Below are 22,582 nucleotides of genomic sequence, written 5' to 3' on the forward strand. Positions count from 1 at the left end.
CCAAGAAAGTAGTCAAGAGCTGAAGAAAAACAGAAGCACAAAGAGCACCCTAACTAAAAAGAACATGGGCAAAATGACACAGTTAATTAAGCCTCATAAATGCTGGACCAAAGGAAGACAATAGTACAGCCACCACATTATTTGCAAGACGAAAGATTTAATGACATTCTGACAATGATCTTTTTTTTAAGCTGTATTTTTCTAAATAACTTCCTCTTTAAGTGACAATAAAAATGTACAGAAGACATCTGAGCCCTACTGAAAGGGAAATGAAAAACCTTTTCCAACAGGCTATGTTTCACTGGGAAAAACCTCACACACATGTTCAGAGAGGCCATGACATTGGCAGAACTAGACACGTACTGTTTACTTCCCAGAAATGAAATATTTCACTAAAAACAATATCCATTTATTCAACTTGAAAGATATGATGATCCATGAGCTTTCCAAAGATTAAGTTAAAGCTTGGGACTTCAACTGAGAGACCGTATTTCGTTGTTCAGAAAGTAGATTTAAATTACTTGGCTCATTCAGCATGCAGAAGCTTTACCTTGCCCTCCACTGCTTTAACATTCTCAAAAGAAGCTGTAGTCTAAACAGCCCCTGAAGTTGTAAAGCTTGTCTTTTTTCAGCTCTGCTCCTTACTTCCTTACCAAGGAGGGATTTTTCCTCATTCCTTTGGTATTTCTCTTAGGGATGTCAAAGGTTTTCAGGGAGGGAGGACAACTGCAGAAGGGTAGGACACAGGAGGTAACACAAGATGACAAATACCATCAAAAGGCTGAGAAAGGATTTGAGAACTAATACAAAGTATTTATTTGCCTTAAGTCTTACATCGATGTACCAAGTATAAGATTGTTCTCTAATTTCTACGTCTCAAAAAGATAGATTTCAGCTCTTAGTTCTGGAAAGCCCCTGTACCAGCTCCTGTCCCAAACCACCACATCTGCTGTGTCACAAATGCTTCTATGGAGTCATCACTACTGTTTGTGTAACAATATAAACCTATTATACAAGTATTTACATGCTGCCCAAATTTCCTCAAAAAAGCCGGCAACCAAAGCAGCATTCCAAACTCCCTGTTTCTGTAAAGCTTCGACAATTTCCTAAAGGAGTAGCATTTTCAAGAAAGAAGTGTTTATTCAGGTCAAATTAAACCTTGCTGAAAGTGATCAAAGAGTCAGAATTTCTTATGATGGAAATGGAATTAATTTTCTTAGACTGGAAAGCATCCATGATGCTAAGCTCACAGCTTACCAATCCCTATCATACCAGGAACATTTATACTGGGGATATAGCCCACAATAGGTATTAAACAATTTTACCTATTAACTATTAACAGGTGCCAAATAATAATGTTAACTTGCTTAAGCCTGACACATAAGACAGACTTTATTAAACTTTTTTTTTTTTTGCTGGGATAGCAGGTACAGTACAATCAGGATGCCCCCTAAAGCCTAAAGCTGCTAAAATGAGCTGCTGACTCTTATGTTCATGCAGTGAATACATTCTAGATGGGCAATTTCCAAACAGTTGTGGTAGTGCAGCATGCTTTCATTTACAACACACAGTAACTCAGCATGATTTTAATAAGAGTCTTTCAGACAATTCCCCCTGGCCCTCCTGCCTTTCGTCTGAATCATCTTATCAAATGCTTACACAACCAAAAACTTGGATCTGATGATGACAATGCATTCCCATGTGACTATGGGAATGCCCGGAGGTACATAAATGTAGCCTGCCTCTCAGGGACACATTAGGAAAAAGAGAGTGCCCTCAAGCCAGAAGTCTGACCCACACACAGTTGGCACAGTTTAGCCACCATCTAATATACTGTTTTCTCAAAAAAAAAAAAGTCCCCAAACTAACTGTCATGAACTGCCTAGCTACTACCTACATCTGTGATCAGCACAAAGTTTATTTTTCACTTGCCCCAAGGCAATGTCTCCTAAAGAACCTTCTCTAGCAGCTCCCTCTTGAAGAGAAGGATAAGAGCAAATGAAGATCACACTGTAACCAATGCCCAGAAATAGAGAAGTAATTATCCTACAATGACACAGATTGGCAAGCACCCTTCAAGATCCATGCCACTTGTTTACATATGCCAACTTACCCACACTTCCAGAAGCTTTTCTTGACTGAAAAGTTAGGGTTTGGTTTTGAGGAAGAAATTAAAGAAGAAATAATGATAAGCTTGAAGTTCCTTACTCTCCTAATGTAATACTTCAGCAGAATTCCTCCACAGTTCTATTCCTACCATAAAAGACAGCATACTTCCTTTGTCATATCATACTTAAACCACTTGTAACTGGGAGAATCCAGATCCAAACCTCACTATAGAGACTGTGAAAGACAAATTCATTCAATAAACACAACACCAGTTCAGGCAACAGGGGCTAAAACTCACATATTCTATTCCATAAATTATGGAAACTAGCACATCTCAGTTAATTTTGTGTGACTGAGCATCACTCCTTTTGTACATCTGGGCTACATCTTTCTGAACTTGGCATAACCTTTTAGCAATGGCATTCCTTCTCTGGAGAATGTAGGCCCACCGTTATCAGAACTTCATGATCAACTTCGAAAATATTTTCCCTCTCCATCACTAAGCACAAGGGCAGACATGCTTAGAACTGACAGAGGAAAAGCAACACACCAGGACAGCAAGGATTCAAAGGAAGCAAATTATCCTATGCCAGAACAACAGCTTCAAAGAGAAAAAGAGGGTGTCAGAAAGAATTAAAGCTACCTCTACCTGCAGGTAATACCAGTCAATGGAATCACAGCTTACTGACTAAAACTGTCAGCAAGATTTTTTTGTTAAGTATACCAAGAGAATATAAGTTAAGCCTTAGAATTTCTCAGATTCATGGAGCAATTTTTTTAAACATGTTCACATAATAGAACTAATTGAGATGGGTCCTTTGTCAGGTCTTCAGAGATATATTTTACCAAGAGCCTATACTAAATTTTAATTTTAAATAATGCCCAGATAATATTCGCTAATTAGGTGCTTCCAAGAGCAGCATCTTGGAGGCGTACTCTTTGTAGAATCAACAGGGCTCATCTCTAACAACTGGCCTTCAGTTTCTTAACGTGAGGTGCTGTAAGAACATCAAACTGTCAGATACTTGGGGAAGAGGCAGCCATACTCTAGGTAGAAACTTTTTTTTTTGCTGAATATTCTTTTTCCAGGAAAAAACTTATGTTTTTAACATTTTAAACACAAAGACCTGATCTTGTTGCACTAGACACTTTGCCTCAAGACATTATTTTCTTTTAAACCTGATGAATAACCGTATGAAACAGTTTCAGAAAGTACAAAGGAAGCGGAAGCCTGAGTGAGCGGTTTTAGATCTCTGACATTGAACAAGCCAAAAGGAGCAATCTTTTGTGGAAGGCAGAAAATAAGGGAACAGCTAGGATTAGATACTGGGAGTAAACAAAAGGTAACAGGGAGCCTGAAAGAGAAGTGTCTACATATAAATATTGAAATTGATCAGGGGGATAAAAGTGTCTTCATGAGCTAGGATGTCAATTTAAGACAGTCCTCCATAAGAATGTGTTCTTTACATCTTTGAAGTAGTGAAGAAACATGCATAAATACTTGAATTCAAAGTATTCAACAAGACAAAGCTTTTCCTCACTATTACAGTGAAACAGTAATCTGATTCCTGGTCATGTAATAAATTATTCTGGAATTCCAGGCAAGTTCTCAGAGTCAATCCAACATGCTCAGATAAGCTAACACTGCATAGCAGAGCTGAGAGGGCCTCAATTAATTTTTTCAGAGAACACCAAGTTTTAATTTTAATACAGAGGCAACTGGTCTGCTAACAAAAAGCAATACATAAGTATTTCCCTGCCTTTTTATAAATCTGGCAGCTATTAACACAATCCCAACTTGAATCTTTTGACAAGGGCTACACCAGACACACATATGCTAGATGTACAGTGGCCCAGGTAAGTAGTTCCTCAGACACTTAAAAATTAAGGTCATCAGTGAGATTGTCAACTGTGCTTGTCATGGTTAGCAATCCAAATGCACATGAGCTAGAGACTACAACAATGCAGAAGGATATATTCCATTAAATTGGCAGGGTTCTAGAATCAACAAAGTCTACTCAACTAATGGGATGACACTAAAACCAACAAAAATGCAGCCATACATGACATGTTTTTTCATGAACATTTAGTTCTGCCCACCCAATACAACAGTCTGTATGAGACAAAATGGAAAAGGAAAACACAGTTTTCTTGATGATACATAATATTGTGTTAATTCCGTGACAGATCATACTCCAGTCCTTCTCCCCTTTCCATCTTCATCTAAAAATAGGATTCTAGCTTAGTCACCCTTCAACTGCCATTCCCAAACTTGTTAGACCCCAACAGCTGCCTTCCTACTCAGCCCTATCACATGCACTTGACACCTCCTCATTTTCAATACCTCAGTCAGGTAGCCCCCACTGTTCCTCTTCAAAAACAATTTAAAAAGACAGAAACAGAAAGCAGCATTAAACTGACATTAACCAGATAAAAAATGGGACATAAAAATGGAAGAGTGGTATTTCCCATTTGTAAGAATGGAGGGATCTAAGAACACTAGGAGAAAGCTATGAGCCAAGTGACAGGACATCTTGGTAACTGATACTGCTACAAAAGCCACTGAGTACATGCTCCCAGCTCGACCAGTACAGAAGTAATGGAACTCCTCCCCCTCAACCCATTCATATGGCCAAGCACTTTCAGCAGCACTTTATCTAGCTCAACAAACTAATGTTTTTTGAAGACAAAGACTGAAGCTATGCATGGGTATCAGTTTTCTTATTTATTCTATAAATTGAACTACTCAAAAAAAAGCTTTCGCCAAAGGGTACATAATCAGTAGGTTACAGAGGCAGCTGCATGGTCTGGTAAAATATAATAAGCCATTCACTCTGTTATAACAGAAATTTCTAATAGGCAGTACTTTCTAACACCAGTTTGTAATTCCATAAAATGCAATTACACCACAGGCATTAATGGTTTTAATTGAACCAATTATGCTCTAAGAGGTAAAGGACTAAAAATACATACTAAATTATACCAAGTCTTTAGTCTAAATAACACTTGAGACTTAACAAAATACTTGTGGGCAAACATATCACAGATGGTCAAACAATGTAGCACAGCAATACCCTACACAAACACTATAACTTGGGGATTTTTTTTTTGTTTGCTTTTTTTTAAGTAAATTCTTATTTAGAGATTTGAAGAATGTATATTTTGGTCAAGGCTGAGCAGTTCATTATACAGACACTGATCTCCCTTCATCCCAAAGAAGATACTCTTTTCTTGACTCAGGCATCTTGACTCAGGATCAGATTCAGGCATTCATCAAAAGAAAAAAATAATTACAGAATGGTACTTTCCCCACAAACACCATTTGCAACATGCCCAGAAAAGACAAAGTATTGAAAAGGGAACGTGACCAGAAGTCTTTCTTCCTCCTAGTCACTCATTTAACTATGTCAGTCCATCCTCCATGCTTAGGGCATTACTAGGTCCCACCATCACATTTTAGGCATTACTTCTCTACAGAAATCCTTTGTTCCTATCAAAGTACTCATTCAGCATTTCTCGAGGCTTTATGAAAGAGAGGGAAAACAGTCAGTTGTCTAAAGCACAAAGTTACACTTTGCAAGAGGTAAAGGACACAGTCCTTGAAATCAAGAGAACATTTTCAGAACTTGAGGCAACATCACAATTCATTTCATCATGGATCTGGCAATTCTCAAGGTGAATCAGGATAATCATATTACACTGAAGAATCCAGTCTGATGTGACTAAAGCCTGTCTGTCCTTCAGCAAACCACTCCCTCCAACAGAAATGAAAAACAAAAGAATGCACAAAGATCTCAGTATTAGCTACACTGCTGGGCATACGTGGTCACCACCCTGTGGGTGAAAGAGCACAGCACAGGGCAGGAGAGGCAGGTGTGACCCCCAGCAAGAGAGGCCTGCACTTGCTCAAGGCATAGACGAGCAGGAACACACTACAGCCTCTCCAGAAGACAGCCTTGTGTTTTCTGGTCTGCCCACCTATGGCACACAGGGTCTGAGAGATGGGTTTCCTCAGAACAGATGTGCGAAAGCTAACTTGAGGTGGCATGGGCTGCTCATATCCACTCAGTTTTTAGCTATCCACAGGTACAGCAGCTGAGAGTACCTAAAGAAAATAATGAGCTAGGCTGCACTCCAAGGGAAACAGGAAAAGCAGACCAGAAGCAACAAGGTTGCATGAGGTTATAGTATTAAAAAGAAATTTCCACAATTTGGGTTGCCAAACACAGGGAGAGGCTGCCCAAGGAGGCTGAGGAAACACATTCTGAGAGACCCAACCCAGCAAGGCCCTGAGCAGCCCAGTCCAACAGCAGAAATGGTTGGTCTTTGAGTGTGAGAATAACCAAGTCACCTGTGCAGCCACTGACAGTCATGGATACACAGCTACAAAGTTCTCAGCTAACAATCACCTGGCCATGCTAATACCCTGCCACAGATAAGGGAGCAGATAGACTGAAGCCCAAAGGGCAACTCAGCAACTTGCTGATGTCACTGGCAAGATTAAACCCCAAGTCTTTTATTTCTCATCGCTTCTACAAAAGAACTTTTACTGAGCAAGACAAAGGGAGGACTGTTTCACATCTTACTGCACAAGGCATAACATAAGGATGTCCACCAACACATGTTTAGAAACTTTGTTTCTCAAGTATCCTTAATCCTCTGTCAAAAGCCCCAATTTTTGTTTCTTTAGGCAATACAAATTATGATAACTATAAGCTGTAAAATTTCATGCCTCCATGATGATTTGGTTTAATATTAAGTAAGGTCAGTATCTTTGCAAACTCTAAGAAAAGATTCAGACTACTACAGGAAATGCATTAATGTATATTGTATTTGATAAAGTCTCTTTCACTTCTATTTCTTCCCCAAAGCTTCCTAAGCCAAGTAAAATACTTCTAGTGCTACAGGGTGCCAGGCATCAAATCTGCCTGCCATTCCCTTTATCAGGAAAAACTCGACCATCTGAACTGAGAGACTGCATGTACTTTTTCTGTCTAAACTATTCAAGTGCCAAAAAAATATGTCACTGGGCAGGGGTATCCACAGCAAAGTTAGAGAAAATAAGTCAACAGTAACAGAAGGAATAATGAACAGATTGTAACTGGCTCAGCAGTTGAGTAGCAATCATTTCTACCCAGTTTTCCTACTCTACAAAACTAAATTAATTGCTAATTTATTCCTTCTGTCCTACCTATGATGAGGCCATGGCAAGCAGCTGACTAACAATCAACTCTTAACACACAGGTTTGCTTAATAGCACATATTCCTTGCAGCTTCATCACAGCCTTTTCCTGCACCACTATGGTGCAGAAAACCAGATCCACTGAGTTATTTAACGAGTCCCATACCACAGTCATGGGTCATACAACCACCAGTTAAATGCATCAGGATCCTTCAGCCTGGAACAAAGATCACATAGTTCTACACTGCTAAGGATTTCTGACGCCGTGCTCACGGTTGTGCAGGGCTGTTCACCACCTCCCTCAGCAAAGAACTGGACATAAAGTAAGGAAGTCCCATATACTGGAGGCCCTAAAGGACTAGCTCTTCACATACAGCAGTTAGGCTGCGAAACTCCTTCCTCCTAGGCACTCTTGACAAAACACACCCAAAGTCATTAAATACAGGCTGAATCACAATTCATAGAAACCACAATGAGCATTGCATGCACACACTAACTGGCATTTCCCTGTGCTTATAACTTCCCCTCCCTGGCACTCTCCACCATCCACAGGATGTGCTGCTTCTCTGGGCTTAGAATAAATCATCCAGTTTATCACAGATTGCCACAAAAGTTTTCCTTTATTCTTTTAAATTAATTACCAGGATACATGTTTCCAGGGTAATTCTACAGCAAGTGACCAGCAAGTGACGAGCAAGGGGGTTCAGAAGCTAGAAAGTGACAAGATAGAGCAGGACCATCTGAAGTTCTATGCTCCAGATGCAAAAACCTGAGAAGGACAGAAAAGTTTTGCAAACTCAATGTACTCAGTACAGTCATACCATCCTCAGAAACACAAACACCACTACCCACAATATGACTGTTTTGATGCCAGGCACATTCAGGGAGCCCAAATGTTTTAATGAATACTTTTATTAGGAGCCAGATCTGCCCATTTATTAATTCCTACAGCCTGGCTCCCCACTGAAAAAATTTTTAGGTGTGTTACAGCACAACATGTATGGCCTGGAGCTTGTCAGGAACCACTGTATAAAACTCTCAGCTGTTCTGTCATTAAGAGATTAGTTTGAGAAAAGGCTCTGCAAGTCAGCCTATTAGTTTACTCAATCCTTAATCCTATTTTACAAGATCCAGACTTACCACTATACAATACCAGAACCCAACAGGACGCCTGGTAATGTTAAACCATGTAGAATATAGGAACAGAAAAAAAAAAAAAAAAAGCCAAATACTAAAAAATAAAAAAAATTACATTCCTTCTTACATCCCTCACACAGAGACTTTTCCAGACTTTTGGGACACAGGGCATTAGTCAGTACTACAATTATTCTGATTGCCAGAGGACCACTAGTGAAACACAACATAAATGAGCAATATAAAAGCTCCCAATGACTGCGTTCAATCAGCGGGTGAGGTTTCAGCAGCTTTTCCAGGCCAGCAGCCTGGCTCTGCAGGATGCAGGCCTCCTCTTGCCCAGGCTGCTACTAGCAAGCTCTCACCCAGGCCCTGGACAGAGGGTTGGTGTCACAGATCCCAGCGAGAGGCACAAAAAAAGGGATGCTCAGACCCAGGCCCTGGCACCAACCTAATGCACACTCTGCTACTTCATGCATTGCAGGTCAGCCGAATAGCTGAGCTGGCAGTTCAGGGACACTTCAAAACATGCGCCTGCAGGAAAACTCTCTGGAAAGATGAGATTCAGGAGCAATTTATTTACAGATTACAGCAGCTAAACTCTTTTGTTAGTGATAGTAGCTCAGTGCATCACCCTCACATCCTGACTGCATCCAGCTCTGGGATCCCCAACACAGGGAGGGCACTGACCTTTTGGAGCGAGTCCAGAGGAGGCCACCAAGCTGATGAAGCATTTCTCCCATGAGAAAAGGCTGAGAGAAGTGGGATTATGCAGCCAGTGAAAGAAAAGGCTTAGGGGTGACCTAATGGCAGCCTTACAGCACCTGAAGGGAGCTTACAGGAAAGATGGGGCTAGACTATTTACATGCAGTGACAGGTCAAGGGGAGACAGGTTCATGCTAGGAGTAGGTTCAGATTAGATATTAGGAAAAACTTCTTTATTGTAAGGGTAGTGAGGCACAGGTGAGGAACAGGTTAACCAGTGAAGTTGTGGTTGTCCCATCCCTGGAAGAGTTCAAACCCAGGCTGGATGCAGCTCTAAGCAACCGGAACAAGTAGAGAGTGTCTCTGCACACGACAGGACGGCTGGAACCAGACGATCTTTAAGTCCCTTCCAACCCCGACCCTTCTGTGACTCTGTGATTCTGTGATTCTCGCAAGCTGTCCCCGGCTGCGCCCCACGGGCCCGGCTGGCCCGGGCGCCGCCCCGCTCCGCCGCTCTCGGGAGGGCCCGCGGGCGCAGCGCTGCCGCCCGGGGAGCGCCGGCTCCGAACGGGACGGCCCGGCCCCGCCAGGCCGGCGGGGATGTCCGCGGGCCAGGCCTCCCTGCAGCGCTCCAGCCCGGGAGGCCTCGCCGAGCCCCGGCCGCGGCTCCGCCCGCGGTGGCGGCGCCTCCGCCGGAAGGGAAGCGGAGCCGCCCCGGCCGAGGGGAGGGGAGAGCGGCGCGGGGGAGGGGACACCGCCCGGCCCGGCGCCCCCGGAGGCGGGCGGGCGGCCGCTCCGCGCGGCAGTACCTGCGCTGGAAGTCGCTCCGGAAGGGCTCCAGGTAAGGGTCCCGCTCTAGCAGCTGCTTCAGCCTCGGCGGCTCCGTGCTGGCGGCGGCCATGTCGCCGCCGCGGGCTCCGCGTGATCCGCGGCGCCGCTAAATACAGCCGGGGAGGGGGCCGGGCGGGCGGCCGGGCGCCCCTGCCTCTCCCCGCCCACCGCCCGGGGCCGCCTCCGCCGCCCCTCCCCGCCCGCGGTGCGGTGAGGGCCGGGGCTCCGCGGCTGCGGGAGGGATGCCGGGGGTGCTCGGCTCCCGGCCCGGCCCGGCCCGGCCTCCCCTCAGCGATGAGCTCGGTCCGGCAGCCCCGGCTCCCTGCCCGCGGGACGTGAAGGGGCCGCGGGCGGCGTACGAAACGCGCCGGTCTCCGAACGGCATGGGGTGACAGCAGAGGAAATAGAAAAACTTGCGACAAAAAAAAAAAAAAAAAAGCCTTTGGGAGCCGACCCGCCCGGCAGGAGGGGGATGTCTGCCTGCCGTGGCTCGGCAGTGCCCCAGTTTGTTTTCTTAGTGGTTCTTTGATGTCTTTTTCACCGTGTCAGCTGCCGGGTTAGCTCTGTGTTCCCACAAACATAAAGCCCACTGCGCACCCCAGCCAACAGCAACACCCCCCCAAAGCAGATTTGGCATCATCATGAGTGCAGGAATAAATTTCTCGACTGTTTGATAGGGTGCTGACGTGCTCACAGACAGCTCAGCAAAACAAGACTCTGGGGACATCCCTGAGTTCTCATAAAACTCCGTGTCTGTACAGCAAAATGTTGCTTTATCAGACACATAAGTTCCAAACGTGGTAAGATTAGTCCAACTGATCCTATGCAGCTCGAAATGCTGAATAGCATAGGTAGATGCTGTGGAAGTCTTTGACCTAACAGCAACATGCCTTGTTTTTGGATAGGTCACCAAATACCAGGGCAACTAATCACCAGCCTGACCATGCCTCTAGGCCAGCATTGAGCACTTTTATTTAAGGTCCAGCAATTTTGCTTTGTTTTGATAGGTAGTGAGAAAGTTTATTTAGTGGCCTCTTTTGAATGCTTTTCAGCCGCAGTTTAGAAACTTTTCAGCTTCTAGATACCTTAACTCGTTCCCACAACCATCTCCAAAATTGCCCTCAGTTTGAGACTCATCCCCCTATCTTGGCTTCCTCTGAATTTAAGTGTTGTTTCTCCTCCCTGTCTGCCAGATGACTAACAGCACCGTGTGTGATGAACACTAACAGTTCATTTATTACTGCTCCTGAAACTGGCTACAGTGAAAGTTTCCATAATGATTTGTTACATCAACAGTGCATGCACACTTAGCTACACTGTATTTCCTTCCCTCTAGCAGTTTCTAACCACACAGGCAAAAGTCCAAGTACCTTTGTTCTTTTTCTCCTTATGGAGTGCAACAAATATTCTGTCCTAAGACTGTGGGGCAATAATCACACTATTTTGCTAGAGCAGTTGCCCTAACAGGAGGTCCAAGGAGTTTTGGTTTGATTATTGAAAGAAGCAGTATGTATGCTGTAGCAGAACAACTTGTCGCATCCTGCTCTGATAGCTCAAGATTATTTTTTTTTCACAATGGCCATAATTTCTTCAGTCACTGGAGACTGAAAAACTTTCTAAAATTACCCGGGCTTCTCAAAACTTTCTGCGTGGCAGCAATTTCAGTGCCTGTGCTAAAACAATGTTTAACCACTCTTACCATCTTCTTTTTGCTTCTTTCCTCATACTGTGTGCATAGTATTCTTCTGCAAATTCTCCTCATTCTCACACTTAAATAGCTTGGTCGAGTAAAAGGAGAAGTTCCAGCTTATTATCAAGAGTCATGAAATCAGGTTTTTTACAATAGTTGGATGTTACATGTTCTGCTGCTTTGGGGTTTCCAGGTGTTCCAGGTACTGGAAAGGGCACCTGCTGGTTGAAGTGGAGGTGGGAGAGCAATTCCTGCAGCCTTTGAGTGCATGAGCATTGGAAACAGGTGCTTCAGTCTTAGCAGAGGTTCTTTGGTTTTATTCATTGTCAGGAAGCCAAGCAAGTTCCCAACATTGTTATTAGCTTTTCAGCATAAACACGAGAGAGACATCTATAAATGAGCATTAGCAATTTGTGTAGGAATGTAGCTGGTACCTGCATTTCCCTGGAGACAGGGACCCCTTTGTAACATTCATTTTAAGTAGAAATGACCCAGCATCCAGCCTCATATACAAGCAACCTTGAACTTCAGGAAGTTAAATTCTGCAGATAGCCCCTGTCCTTATAACAGACAAATCCCCAGTGATATATTTAACACTCTGTGAACCAGAATATGAATATGCATACCCTTTGTATCTACTCATGTTTCATTTTACAACTTGGGTATGATTTTATCTGCCTGCTCTGTCACAAGTAACTGCAACATACTAAGGCATATGTTACTTTGATCACTGATTACACCATGATCCTGGTGTTCCCACCATGAGCTGAGGTTGGCTCTCAGGACAGTGCCATTTAATCCTCTACCTGGAGGCAAAACCGACAGCTCAGACAATGAATATTGTCCCAACAGCTGAATGTGTCTTTGTGCATTTGTCAGGGATGGATACAAAGCTGCCAGCTGCTGCTGCCAGTAGAAACAGAAAGAGGAGGACTGTTGGGAATAGCTGCTTTTTTATGGGGACAGCAGTGGATCATATAAGAATGGTGTCTAAGGCATGTGTCTGGCACCCAGTTACCAGTGGGGCTGGAGTATATAAATTACTCCAAAGTAGTCTTTCAAAGGATATTCATGCTTAAGTTTATGTATACTTGAAAATTTTGCAGAGTGGTGCTTGAGCAGTAACTGTATATAAATTTATAAAATCAATTTAGATGTTCTTTTAATATGCAAAGTTCAAAAATAAACCTAAATTTTGAAGAAAAAAATGTCCACTCCTGTCATGCAGCACCTCCATTTTGATTCACTAATATATTGCACTTGCTTTGCAAAACATGACAGAGATGATAAACCATAAGAACTAAGTCAGGGAAAAAAATCTTTATTCAATAGGGCACTGGTTCAGATGCTCCCTCATCAATTTCAGCTGAAATTGATGAAATTTCAGGCTGAAATTGATGAAAATTTCTGGCTGAAATTTTCATATTTCAGCCAGAATGGATCTGTGAGGTCTCTGACCTTGACTGGCTCTTCCAGATCAAATTCCTGAGCTCCAGGTTCTTCTAAACCAAGTGGCTTAGAGCAGTCCAGGGCCCTGGTCCAGGCCTGGCTCTGTAAGATGCTTCCAGGCCTGTCTGAGTTGTCTTTGGGGTACAGGCTTCTGCTCAGCAGCAAATATTGACCCAATCCCACAGTTTAACCTGTCTGAGAAGAGATGGCAGGTACTAAAGGCAGCAGGATATTTTTTTAACTCTATGTTGACAACATTGAAGAGTTCCTGATCTCTCAAAGTGACAAGTCACAAGGCATGTTCTTTGTATGGTTCAGTTCAATACTTAAAGGCTTGTTATCCTTTTAGTCTGGGCAGAACTCCTCCCAACTCCTTTTTCTGAAAGTCTTTTTACATCTAGGTGCGGTTGGCCCACTGTATCTGTTTGCATGTGGGAAGATGTATTTTTTATTGCCACTGCACCTACCCTTGACTTACAGATGAGAGATAGTCCATGAGCAAGAACTGACAACCTGTGACTTGTGCCTGTGCTGGATCTCATAAGGCCAGCTATCAAGAAAAGGTGTTCCTGTGGACAGAGACAGCTGTTCAAAAAGATTTGTGTTTCAGTATTCCAGAAGAATAGATTCTTGAAGGCTCCCCTATCCTTTAAAGACATTTCAGATATCTGAGCATGTTATTGGTACCAACCCATTGCAACCTCACACTTTTGGGCCGGTTTCTTCACATTCAGTACCTAACACAAAGTGGAGTTAAAAGAGTAAAGGAAAATTAGCTTATTTTGCCACATCAGCCACCCAAGCTTCTCCATGTTATTTGTTCAAGGATCCATAAGGAATTAACTGCACAGTTGTAATCCAGATCCAAAGCAAATGCCCCCCTTAAAAAATAATTATCCTTTATCTCAGTAGTCTTCCCAGAGAGGTCAAACATTGGGCATGGAGCTGTAGCTCACTGCAGGGTGGTTGTAGTAGGTGACCTTTAAAGGTCCCTTCCAACACAAGCTATTCTATGATCCCATGAGACTTATCCCTATCTTTGGATTTGCCAAGGTGAGACACATAGGAGAAAAGAAATGGTCAGTGTTGCACAGCTGCTGCCAAACACGACATCACTGTTCCATAATTAAAACTGTATTACAGCAAGGATTCAACAGTTTGATTACATGTGAAGAACAAAGCATATGTCCTTGAAAATTGCAGCAAACAAGCAAATTGCAACAAGTATCTGTTGGTATGTCTATTAGTTAAGAGGTTTCAGAATGTTAAATTTGGGGTTTATTAGAAGTGTAGGGTATTGATAGTACTTTTAAGGTATCTCCTTTGCCCTATCATGGTTTCAGGAGCTTTACATAACAACACATCTTCAAAGATCAAAACAAATACACAATCTGAAACACTAAATAGCCAGTTTCAGCGCTGTAAGATTACAGTAAGCGCAGTTGATTGGAATGCCATTTTTGCTTGCCACTCAGAGCAAAATAAAAACACATTCCAACAATCTGAGAGTCCTAAATAATGACTGCTTCTTGTTTTCACAATATTGCAGTGTGATTATGCTTTGGTGTCCTTATTTTGTATAATAAATGATAAATAAATGTAAATATCTTTCAAAGTTGTTTACACATTAATCAAGACACTTCAAAGTGCGATACCAATTTTAAAACATCCAGATGTAGAACAATATTTGTTGTGAAAATGTCTATGAGTCTTACTAAAAAATCAAGAAAGAATTTGTAAAACAGTTCACAGATAAAAAACACAAAACCTTCAGGAATTTGATAATATTTTTGGGTGTTGTAGATACTCTGTCTGTTGCGTGCCTTCTATATTTCTCAAAAGTAATTACTGCCAATAGTAACAACTTTCTACAACTTACTGCAATTTCCTGGTGTTTGCATATGTGTTTATGCATTGGAGGAAGAACATAAAACATTCTGGACTCTCTCCTTAATGCCAAACCACAATATTTTGTAGCTGTTACTTCTGCTTTACCAATGTGTGTTTATCTCTAGCACTTAGAAAATAAGTAGCTTGAGCTCTCTGGGTTAGTTGCCCCAAAGGAACATTCTTGCTATTATTGCAGCAGCTCCTGTAACAATATATTACTATTAAACAAGCAACTTATTAACACTTGCCAAATATTGTATTCCTTTTATCCAGTACACTCAGAACTGAGAATGAAACCCTACAGCATCAGCAGCAATTTTGTTTTCTTGCTTTTCATTGTCAGGTCTTTCCTAAAACCCCTGAGGAATGATCTTACCTTGGGTGTTTCTTGGTTGCATAGTCCTGAAACACTACAAGCATTTAGGCTGCCTGGCCTTTTACTCAGAAAAGAAAGTGAGGTTGCCAGATAATCGTTCAGAGGGTAACACATCTAATCCTTCGGGAGGTCAAGTGAGGTGAGAAGAAAGGAGATGCATACTGCTAATGCTCTGACAGTTCTGTCAATATAAATTCATTAGTATGTATAGAAGTATTTTAGATTTCAAAAAGCAGAACAGTACCTCAGTTGTATGCATGAACTCAAGTCTCTCCCGAGTTCACCGCAGGAAAAGCAGATAGATCTGGTGCAAAGTGCATGTGAAATGCAGTCCTTGTAGAAGTCCAAAATGCTTTCCACAGACAGCCTTTTAGATCTTGTCAGTATTAGTTCTGGTTTACTTTTTAATGGCAGTTGGTGGCATTTGACCCGGTTGATTCTCAGGTGCAACCGACAGTGTGTTGAGTGAACAGAAAGATAGGGCAGGGACCAGATCCTTAATGCTACTCTCAAATTTTTTCTGTAGTTAGAAGAAAACACCAAATATGGAAATAAGAACTTGTCGTTAGTCCAATTAATATTTTGACACTATCATTTATCAAAATATTGGATAAATTTGGAAAAAAAACCAATACCAAATACCCTCATTAATAATGCATCTCTATATATGTTTATCCAATGCATAGTTGTTATGCAGAAAATGCTTTAGCACACAAAAGGGTCTGAGAGTATAACTATGTATTTTTGGTCGTAGAATATCCCCAGTACAATAAATGAAGGTTCAGCCTTCACAGTCCCAGTGATACAGAGCTTCACTTAGAGGTGTGTAATCTGTTGCCATAGGTGATTGTACTGTATGCAATACAATTTTCTATAGGATATTTTGCATGCATTGGCAATTCACCTTTTCCTCTCAGAATAAAGACTCTACATTTCAAAACTCTACATTTCTATAAATATAGAAATCTTCATCCAAGACAAATATATATAATTTTTGTTGAGAATATCAATATTCATGGATTAGAAAGAACTAATCTGTCTTCACAGAGTTTTTTTTCTTGCTTAGAGATAAATCCTTTAGGTCAGATCCTTTTTCTCTTATTAGAAAGGTTTATATCATGCTCCTTTTTAAAATCAGCTATGGCATTTCAGTTAAAAGAAAAGTGGTATGACTCACTTTTGTGAGTATGCAGCTTAACAAAATTATACAGTAAAGAAAACTAAGTAATACACAGCTTCCAGTATGAATAGATTTGGAAGGGATTGCTTAAAATGTGCTACCTGTGGGAAATAACAGGAGCAAATATTTAATCATTATTTAATATTTAATAATTAATAGTTATCTTAGTTACCCAGGCATCAGGCACCTCCTTCAGTATGAGTTTCTGAGGATATACAGGATTATTAGCTGCATTTCTGTTTCCTGAATATCTTTTGTTGAAGTGCATACTAATAAAACAACTACTTCATTACTAGTTAGTATGAAAATTTACTTCATATTATTAGATAGCTTTTTTCGATAACAGTTTTTTTTGCAACGAGCAGTTAAATATTTATATTTTAATTCAAATAGCAATCTTCACTGGTAGTATATTAATTACAGTCATGTATTATATAGGTAGATTTTGGTTTTCCAAGTTAATGCAGTCCCAGTTACATTAGAAGAGTTGAAGTGCTGATGGCTCAGTTTTCCTCAGTTTCAAACACCCTTCCTTTCTGATGTCTCTGAGCCTTCTGTTATCTCTCAAAATTCTCTCTAGTTGTTGTTTTCCATTACCTAATTCAACTCAAAAGATGGTCAATATTGGTGGCCAATCTCTTGAATATGCACTTCTTTGTTTTTTTCTGCATTATGTTATCTTCTCAGGCAGCATTCAGGCTCTTCATTTTCCACTTGTCCCATAGTTCCTCCGGGAGGCTAGGGCATCCCTGAGTGGGGAGGTTCCCCTTGGTGTCTGTAAAGGTGGGGCATGAGCAATTAGTTGCTTTTTTTCTTTATGCCAGTCTTCAGTTAGTGATCAGCTCATTCCGGGATCATTTTGCCAGTTTTCTTGCGTTGTTTCCACGTGTGTTTGTTCTAGGTCTTGCTATTTCCTTACTACACTATTTCCTACCATTGCATATGTGCATGGACTGCTTTTCTGCCTCTTCTCACTTCATCATCCCCCTTTTGCCACTTGTACCAGAGAAGAATATATGAGAGTGAATGCTGACAAAAAAAGACCAGTTTTTATAGCTTCTGAGTCATGCACTCTGATGGACTTTTTGTTTGTTTTCCTTATTTAGTGTCCCCTAGATCACTTCTTCCCTCATAAGGGTTGCCATCTCTTTCTGTACTGTTCCAGTGTGTGCAGGCCCTAAAACTAAATACATTTCTGTGTCCAGGACACCCACTGCAAGTCTTAAAATACACCCTGGTCATAATTCAAGGCTTGCTTGTCTCTACCACATACATTTTGAACAGAGACTGACAGCTTTTTCTAGTCCTAATGTGTCTCTGCTTTCTTTTGGCTTGCGATCCATCCCCAGATGATACAATCTTTCCAATTCTGTGTCTCTTTTTTAGGCTTCTAGAGTGTTGCATATCTGCTCACAGCTGGCAGTTGCTACTGCAGGAACAGCTACATTGCACTAATCTGCATCTCCAAGGCTTAGTCCCTGCTGAATGTGACATTCCCTCAGCCCGACCATTTCTTCTACAAAAGGAGAGGAAGGCAGGTATTTCTAGGAGCGGAGTGGACATGGGTAGTAAGAGGCTGGATTTGGTTTTCTCCTTCCTTGATTCCCCTCTCAGTCTACCTGATTTTGTCCTTCACAGGTAAAGCCATAATAAAAACAGTCTGTACTCAGCTGGGTCCTGAGAAAGGGACAGAGATCTCCAATCACACAATACTACGATCAGAGGCTATTAAAGCAAGTATAAGCAGATTTGGTGCTTCCATTCAGTCGTCACCTATAGCTTGCTCTGACTGCCATCTGTTTTCTCCTCTTTCTCTCAGATTTTTAACAAAGTTTCCCTGTCCCTCACAAAACCTGCTACTTGCCATGGCAAGGTTTGGCTGGAGTGAGTCACAGCCAGATCATAAATCTATGTAACTATTGTTTCTCTGCCTTCTTTGGACTGTTAGTGATCCTGAAGCACCAGAGTTGCCCAAAATTATTTTATTTTATAGTAAATGAGATTGTTGCCAGAAAACAGGACTGCACACCTGATGCATTTGTTCCCAGTCTTCTATGATGACTTTAGGCTTCCTCCCACAAAAGTTTTTTCAGAGGCTTGGTTGTTCAGCAGCCCAACTAGAAGGATTCACAGACAGTTTGTTACACTGAAAATCATCTTTGCTACACCATATGCACACTGATAAGAATTTACTGTTAGCCCAGTAAATATTCTAACAGTATACTTTATCTGATTAATGCAGAAAAGCCTCACTTTTCTGATGTTCTAATCACCTTTCCAATGTCTTCTAAGTCCTGAGCTTGGCAGTCTTCCTGATGCAGACAAGAGATGGGACTTGCTTTTTAAGTCATCAGCCCCTGAGGCCTACACAAGAACATGATGTTTCCTTTGTGGGATTCTAATTCCTCAGCTTTGGGTAAGTTTGCTTTAATTTTTAAATCTTACAACATCTGCTTCCCTCTTACCTATTCCCAGCTACTTTGAATATTGTGCAATATCTTTACTCCTGGGGTCTCAGAGTTCTACCGTCCTCTGCAATTTTTTTCCTCTGTCACTCAACCATTTACTGTACTAAAATCAGTAGTTTCAGCAATATAAAACTGTAATTCCTTCGTGGAGAATCCAGGAGACAGGTTGATTTTTCAAAATCACAGTAGTTTCGCTGAAGTGCACAGTCAGCAGAGCTGTATAAAAGTGGAGGTCATTGCATTGTTAAGTTCAAATTTGTCATTGAACTTCTCAGGAAAAGCATTTATAAATGGAAGACATCATGAATGTTTATACTGTTCAAAGGCCTGTTTTACAGCCTGTCAGCAATTCAGTAATTTGTTAATATAGACTATAAAAAAACTTAAGCCAAATATCTCTTCTAATTTATTCTGCTTTTGTAGTATTTACCAAATTTATGTTAAAATCCCAACAGATCTTATGAAAAACCTTATATCCATGACTTTTGGGGCCATGAGCAAATTAGCTCATTGTGCACTACTCTTACATTAGCCAACTGTTGATAAATATGCTGTAGAAATACTTAAGTATTCAAAGTGCTATGTCCTGGTAAAAATTACAAATATTTTTGTGTCTTCTTTTATTTCAGTTCTTTTTTCTCAAAGAATTTGAAATGTGAATAATTGTGAATTTGAAATGGGAATAAATGAGAACACACAGACCTGTAGTTATTCTGAGTCTCTGGAATCCATCTGCCATTTGCTTTGTGCTATCACAGAAACTCATACCACAGTGTTCCAGGGAAAATTATCATTACAGATTTATATTGTTATAGGTTGTTGTATACCTTATTATAGGTATATAATAATATATTGTTATATATTATATGCTATATTATATGTTTTATATACATTATTATATTTATATTTTGTTATTGATATATATTTTTGCTTTAATAACAATCGTCTATAAATTTAACATTTTTTTAATCAGTGATACAGTTCACTGCCTTTGGTCAGTCAGGTTGATAGTAGTGAAGTAGTAGCCATAATAATAGTCTCTATTAAGAATAGTACACTATAAAGTAGGAATATTTTCAAAAGTCTTTCATGCTTTACCCTCATTAAAGCTTAGTCTCATAAACCACAGAGTCCTCTCCTGACATGTCTCTTGGCTGACATTATCTGGTTCTTTTACTGTCTATGGTTAAGGAATTAACTTGTGCAAATAAAGAGGTTTCTTCATTCATAAGATAATTGTCCACACTGTTAGAATAATTTGTTGTGTTTCTTCCTTCTGCTGTTTCAGCTGCACACAGTTAAAATACTGAATTACTCTTAAAATTAATGAATTGTCTGTTGATTCTTGACCTAAGCACTCCTGCAGCTGTCTCCTCAGCAGCTCCTGTGTTGCCATCTGATTCAACATGTGCACAAGGAACACTTGTAAAGGGAGCTGAGTCATTCTCTAAATCTGGAACATCATCCTCAGAACACAAAACCTTCCTCTGCAGGACTTAAGGGCAAGTTTTAGCTATGTCATTTTGCATAGGATGTTTTAGCTTCTCTTACTTTAAATTACTAGTGTGTCTTACTGAAAAGCACATAACTGCATCCACCAAAATTTTCTTTGTGACATTTGTGTTGCAAAGTGCCAAATACTAAATACTAATCTATGTTCTTACTTCTGTGTTTTATTTCCTTTTCTTTTAATTAATTGTCATTTCAAAACAGACTCACATCTTCACTGGATTGTTTTCAGTACATACATGTGATTTCTGTAAACTGTGACTACTTTGCTGTCATTTGGGAACCCTTGAGTCTCAAGGAACATAACCTCCTGTACAAACAAACTGTTATTCCAGTCAGAACATTAAAAGATGCTCACTGTGAATATCAATCTGACTTGAATCATGTGATATGCCTAACATTTAAAAGGGCTGATGAACGAGGACATGTATTAGACACCATAAAAGTGAGGAAAAATCAAGATCAACTGTTTATGTCTAACTATTTTCTTAGCACTCTAAAATATCATATACATTCTTTGCATTTTTAAAATGAAGGACTTGTGTCCATCTTGTCTCTGTGCTTACCAAAATGTCTGCTGTGGTATGTTGCAACCACTCTAGCACTACAAGTGATTAATACTAGGATTTTTTTCATGTTTTTGTCCAAGTTGCTGGGTTACTTGCAGCTCTGAATAAGATGTACATGAAGACTTGTGAAGAGCTCTGTATATGAGTTGTATTACATTGCTCCAAATAAAGTTTTTCAGCTGACTTCTTCAGTATACTTCTTTTTGTGTTTTAAGAATTTTCATGCTAGTTCTGTTTTTGTAAATACTGCCTTTATTAAATTTTTAAAATCCCAAAGTAATAGTTTTTGCTTTAGGTTTCTTTTCTTATATGGTAACATGTTTATCTTCTCCCTCTCACTTGTCTAGTTCTTTTTTGATGTAACACTGATTTTTTCCCTTTGTTTTACAGTAAGTCATGTGGCATTGACATCCCTAAGAAATTTAAAATTAACATGGAAGAAAATTAAACAGCATATCGATGGATGAGATAGGCATGATGGCATGTCCACAATGTCATTGCATGTTGATGAAGGGACAGCACTATGAAATCTGAGATGCTAATGTCATCAAAATACTACCCTGGTTTTGCAAGGAACTGCACAAGGAGCCATTCCTTTTCTGCGAAAGGAAGGCTTGATTATTTATAACTGTAAAAACAAAACCAGAAAAGTAACTGCCATATGTTTCCCATTTTCTTAATTTCCTTTCTATTCCATGAAGTATAGATATTCCTATTAATTTTAAAAAAGGCAAACTATCACCTCTTATCTTTGTTTTTCTTAAATCTAGAAATGTTTTGCAAATTTAATTTAAGACAGTCAAATGTCTTGCCCTTTTTTTTTTCATTTTTAGAATAAACTGAAGTGTTTCAGCTTTTGGTGTCTGTCTTGCTTGTTCACATGATTTCATTTTTATATCAGGGTTCAGCTTTTCATAAACATCAAGACCTTTTTCAATACTGAGGAGCTGCAGTGGGTCCTGTTGTATTGCTGTACTAAATTAAATTAATTTTATAACCTATTCAATACTCAGAAACATGAAAGCAAGTTTTTTTCTGAGTTTAAATCAGGTGCACTATGCCTTTAAGGTTAATATATTTTACATAGTGCTTTGCATATTAACTGAAGGAGGTTTGATTAGTTTTATTCTTTTCATTCTTTTTTTAAAAGTCTTTTGCATTATGTATTATCTCTATTAGTAAAAAGTATAAAATCTTCTCTGATAACTTTCCATTATGTTAGAGAAGATTCAACAAAGCCTTTCATTTCTTTTGTCTTACATTGTAAACCAGGATAGTTAAGGCAAAAAAAATCTTTAAAGAGTGTGGTATCTGCTTGTAAATATAATACTGTCATTCATCATTAGAGATAACATGCAGGGGTTATAGCTGTGTGAGCTATTTAAAAATCAAAAGCAGCACACTCGGAGTGTAGCCATGTTTGAAGGAGCAGTACATAAAAGTTACCCCTCAAGAACATATCGTTCTGAAGGGTAACCAAATATAATTAT

General features: G+C 40.3%; 1 protein-coding gene and 1 long non-coding RNA gene across 5 annotated transcripts in view; one reads left to right on the forward strand and one right to left on the reverse strand.

Annotated features, from left to right (window-relative positions):
* Window positions 1-10,084, reverse strand: part of GBE1 (1,4-alpha-glucan branching enzyme 1) — a 139,321-nt gene extending 129,237 nt beyond the window's left edge. For 2 of the 3 annotated variants that reach the window (XM_084226844.1, XM_084226842.1), the window contains exon 1: window positions 9,940-10,084. In XM_084226844.1, coding sequence (XP_084082970.1) covers window positions 9,940-10,031 — 92 coding nt within the window. In that variant the 5' untranslated portion in view covers window positions 10,032-10,084. Of the gene's footprint in view, window positions 1-9,115; window positions 9,365-9,939 lie in introns of those variants that run through there. The other variant, XM_084226843.1, reaches the window with a different exon arrangement.
* Window positions 9,837-21,901, forward strand: LOC311166725. 2 transcript variants are annotated; one of them, XR_014617023.1, is made up of 5 exons: window positions 9,837-9,971; window positions 17,933-18,084; window positions 18,839-18,962; window positions 20,370-20,520; window positions 21,487-21,901. It is a non-coding gene; the product is annotated as an uncharacterized lncRNA (long non-coding RNA). The 2 variants fall into 2 exon arrangements; XR_014617024.1 differs by having other exon boundaries at window positions 9,838-9,971; window positions 17,933-18,080.
* The last annotated feature ends 681 nt before the right edge of the window (window positions 21,902-22,582 follow it).

Source organism: Fringilla coelebs, assembly GCF_963513975.1.
Source record: "Fringilla coelebs genome assembly, chromosome: 2".
NCBI lineage: Eukaryota > Metazoa > Chordata > Aves > Passeriformes > Fringillidae > Fringilla > Fringilla coelebs.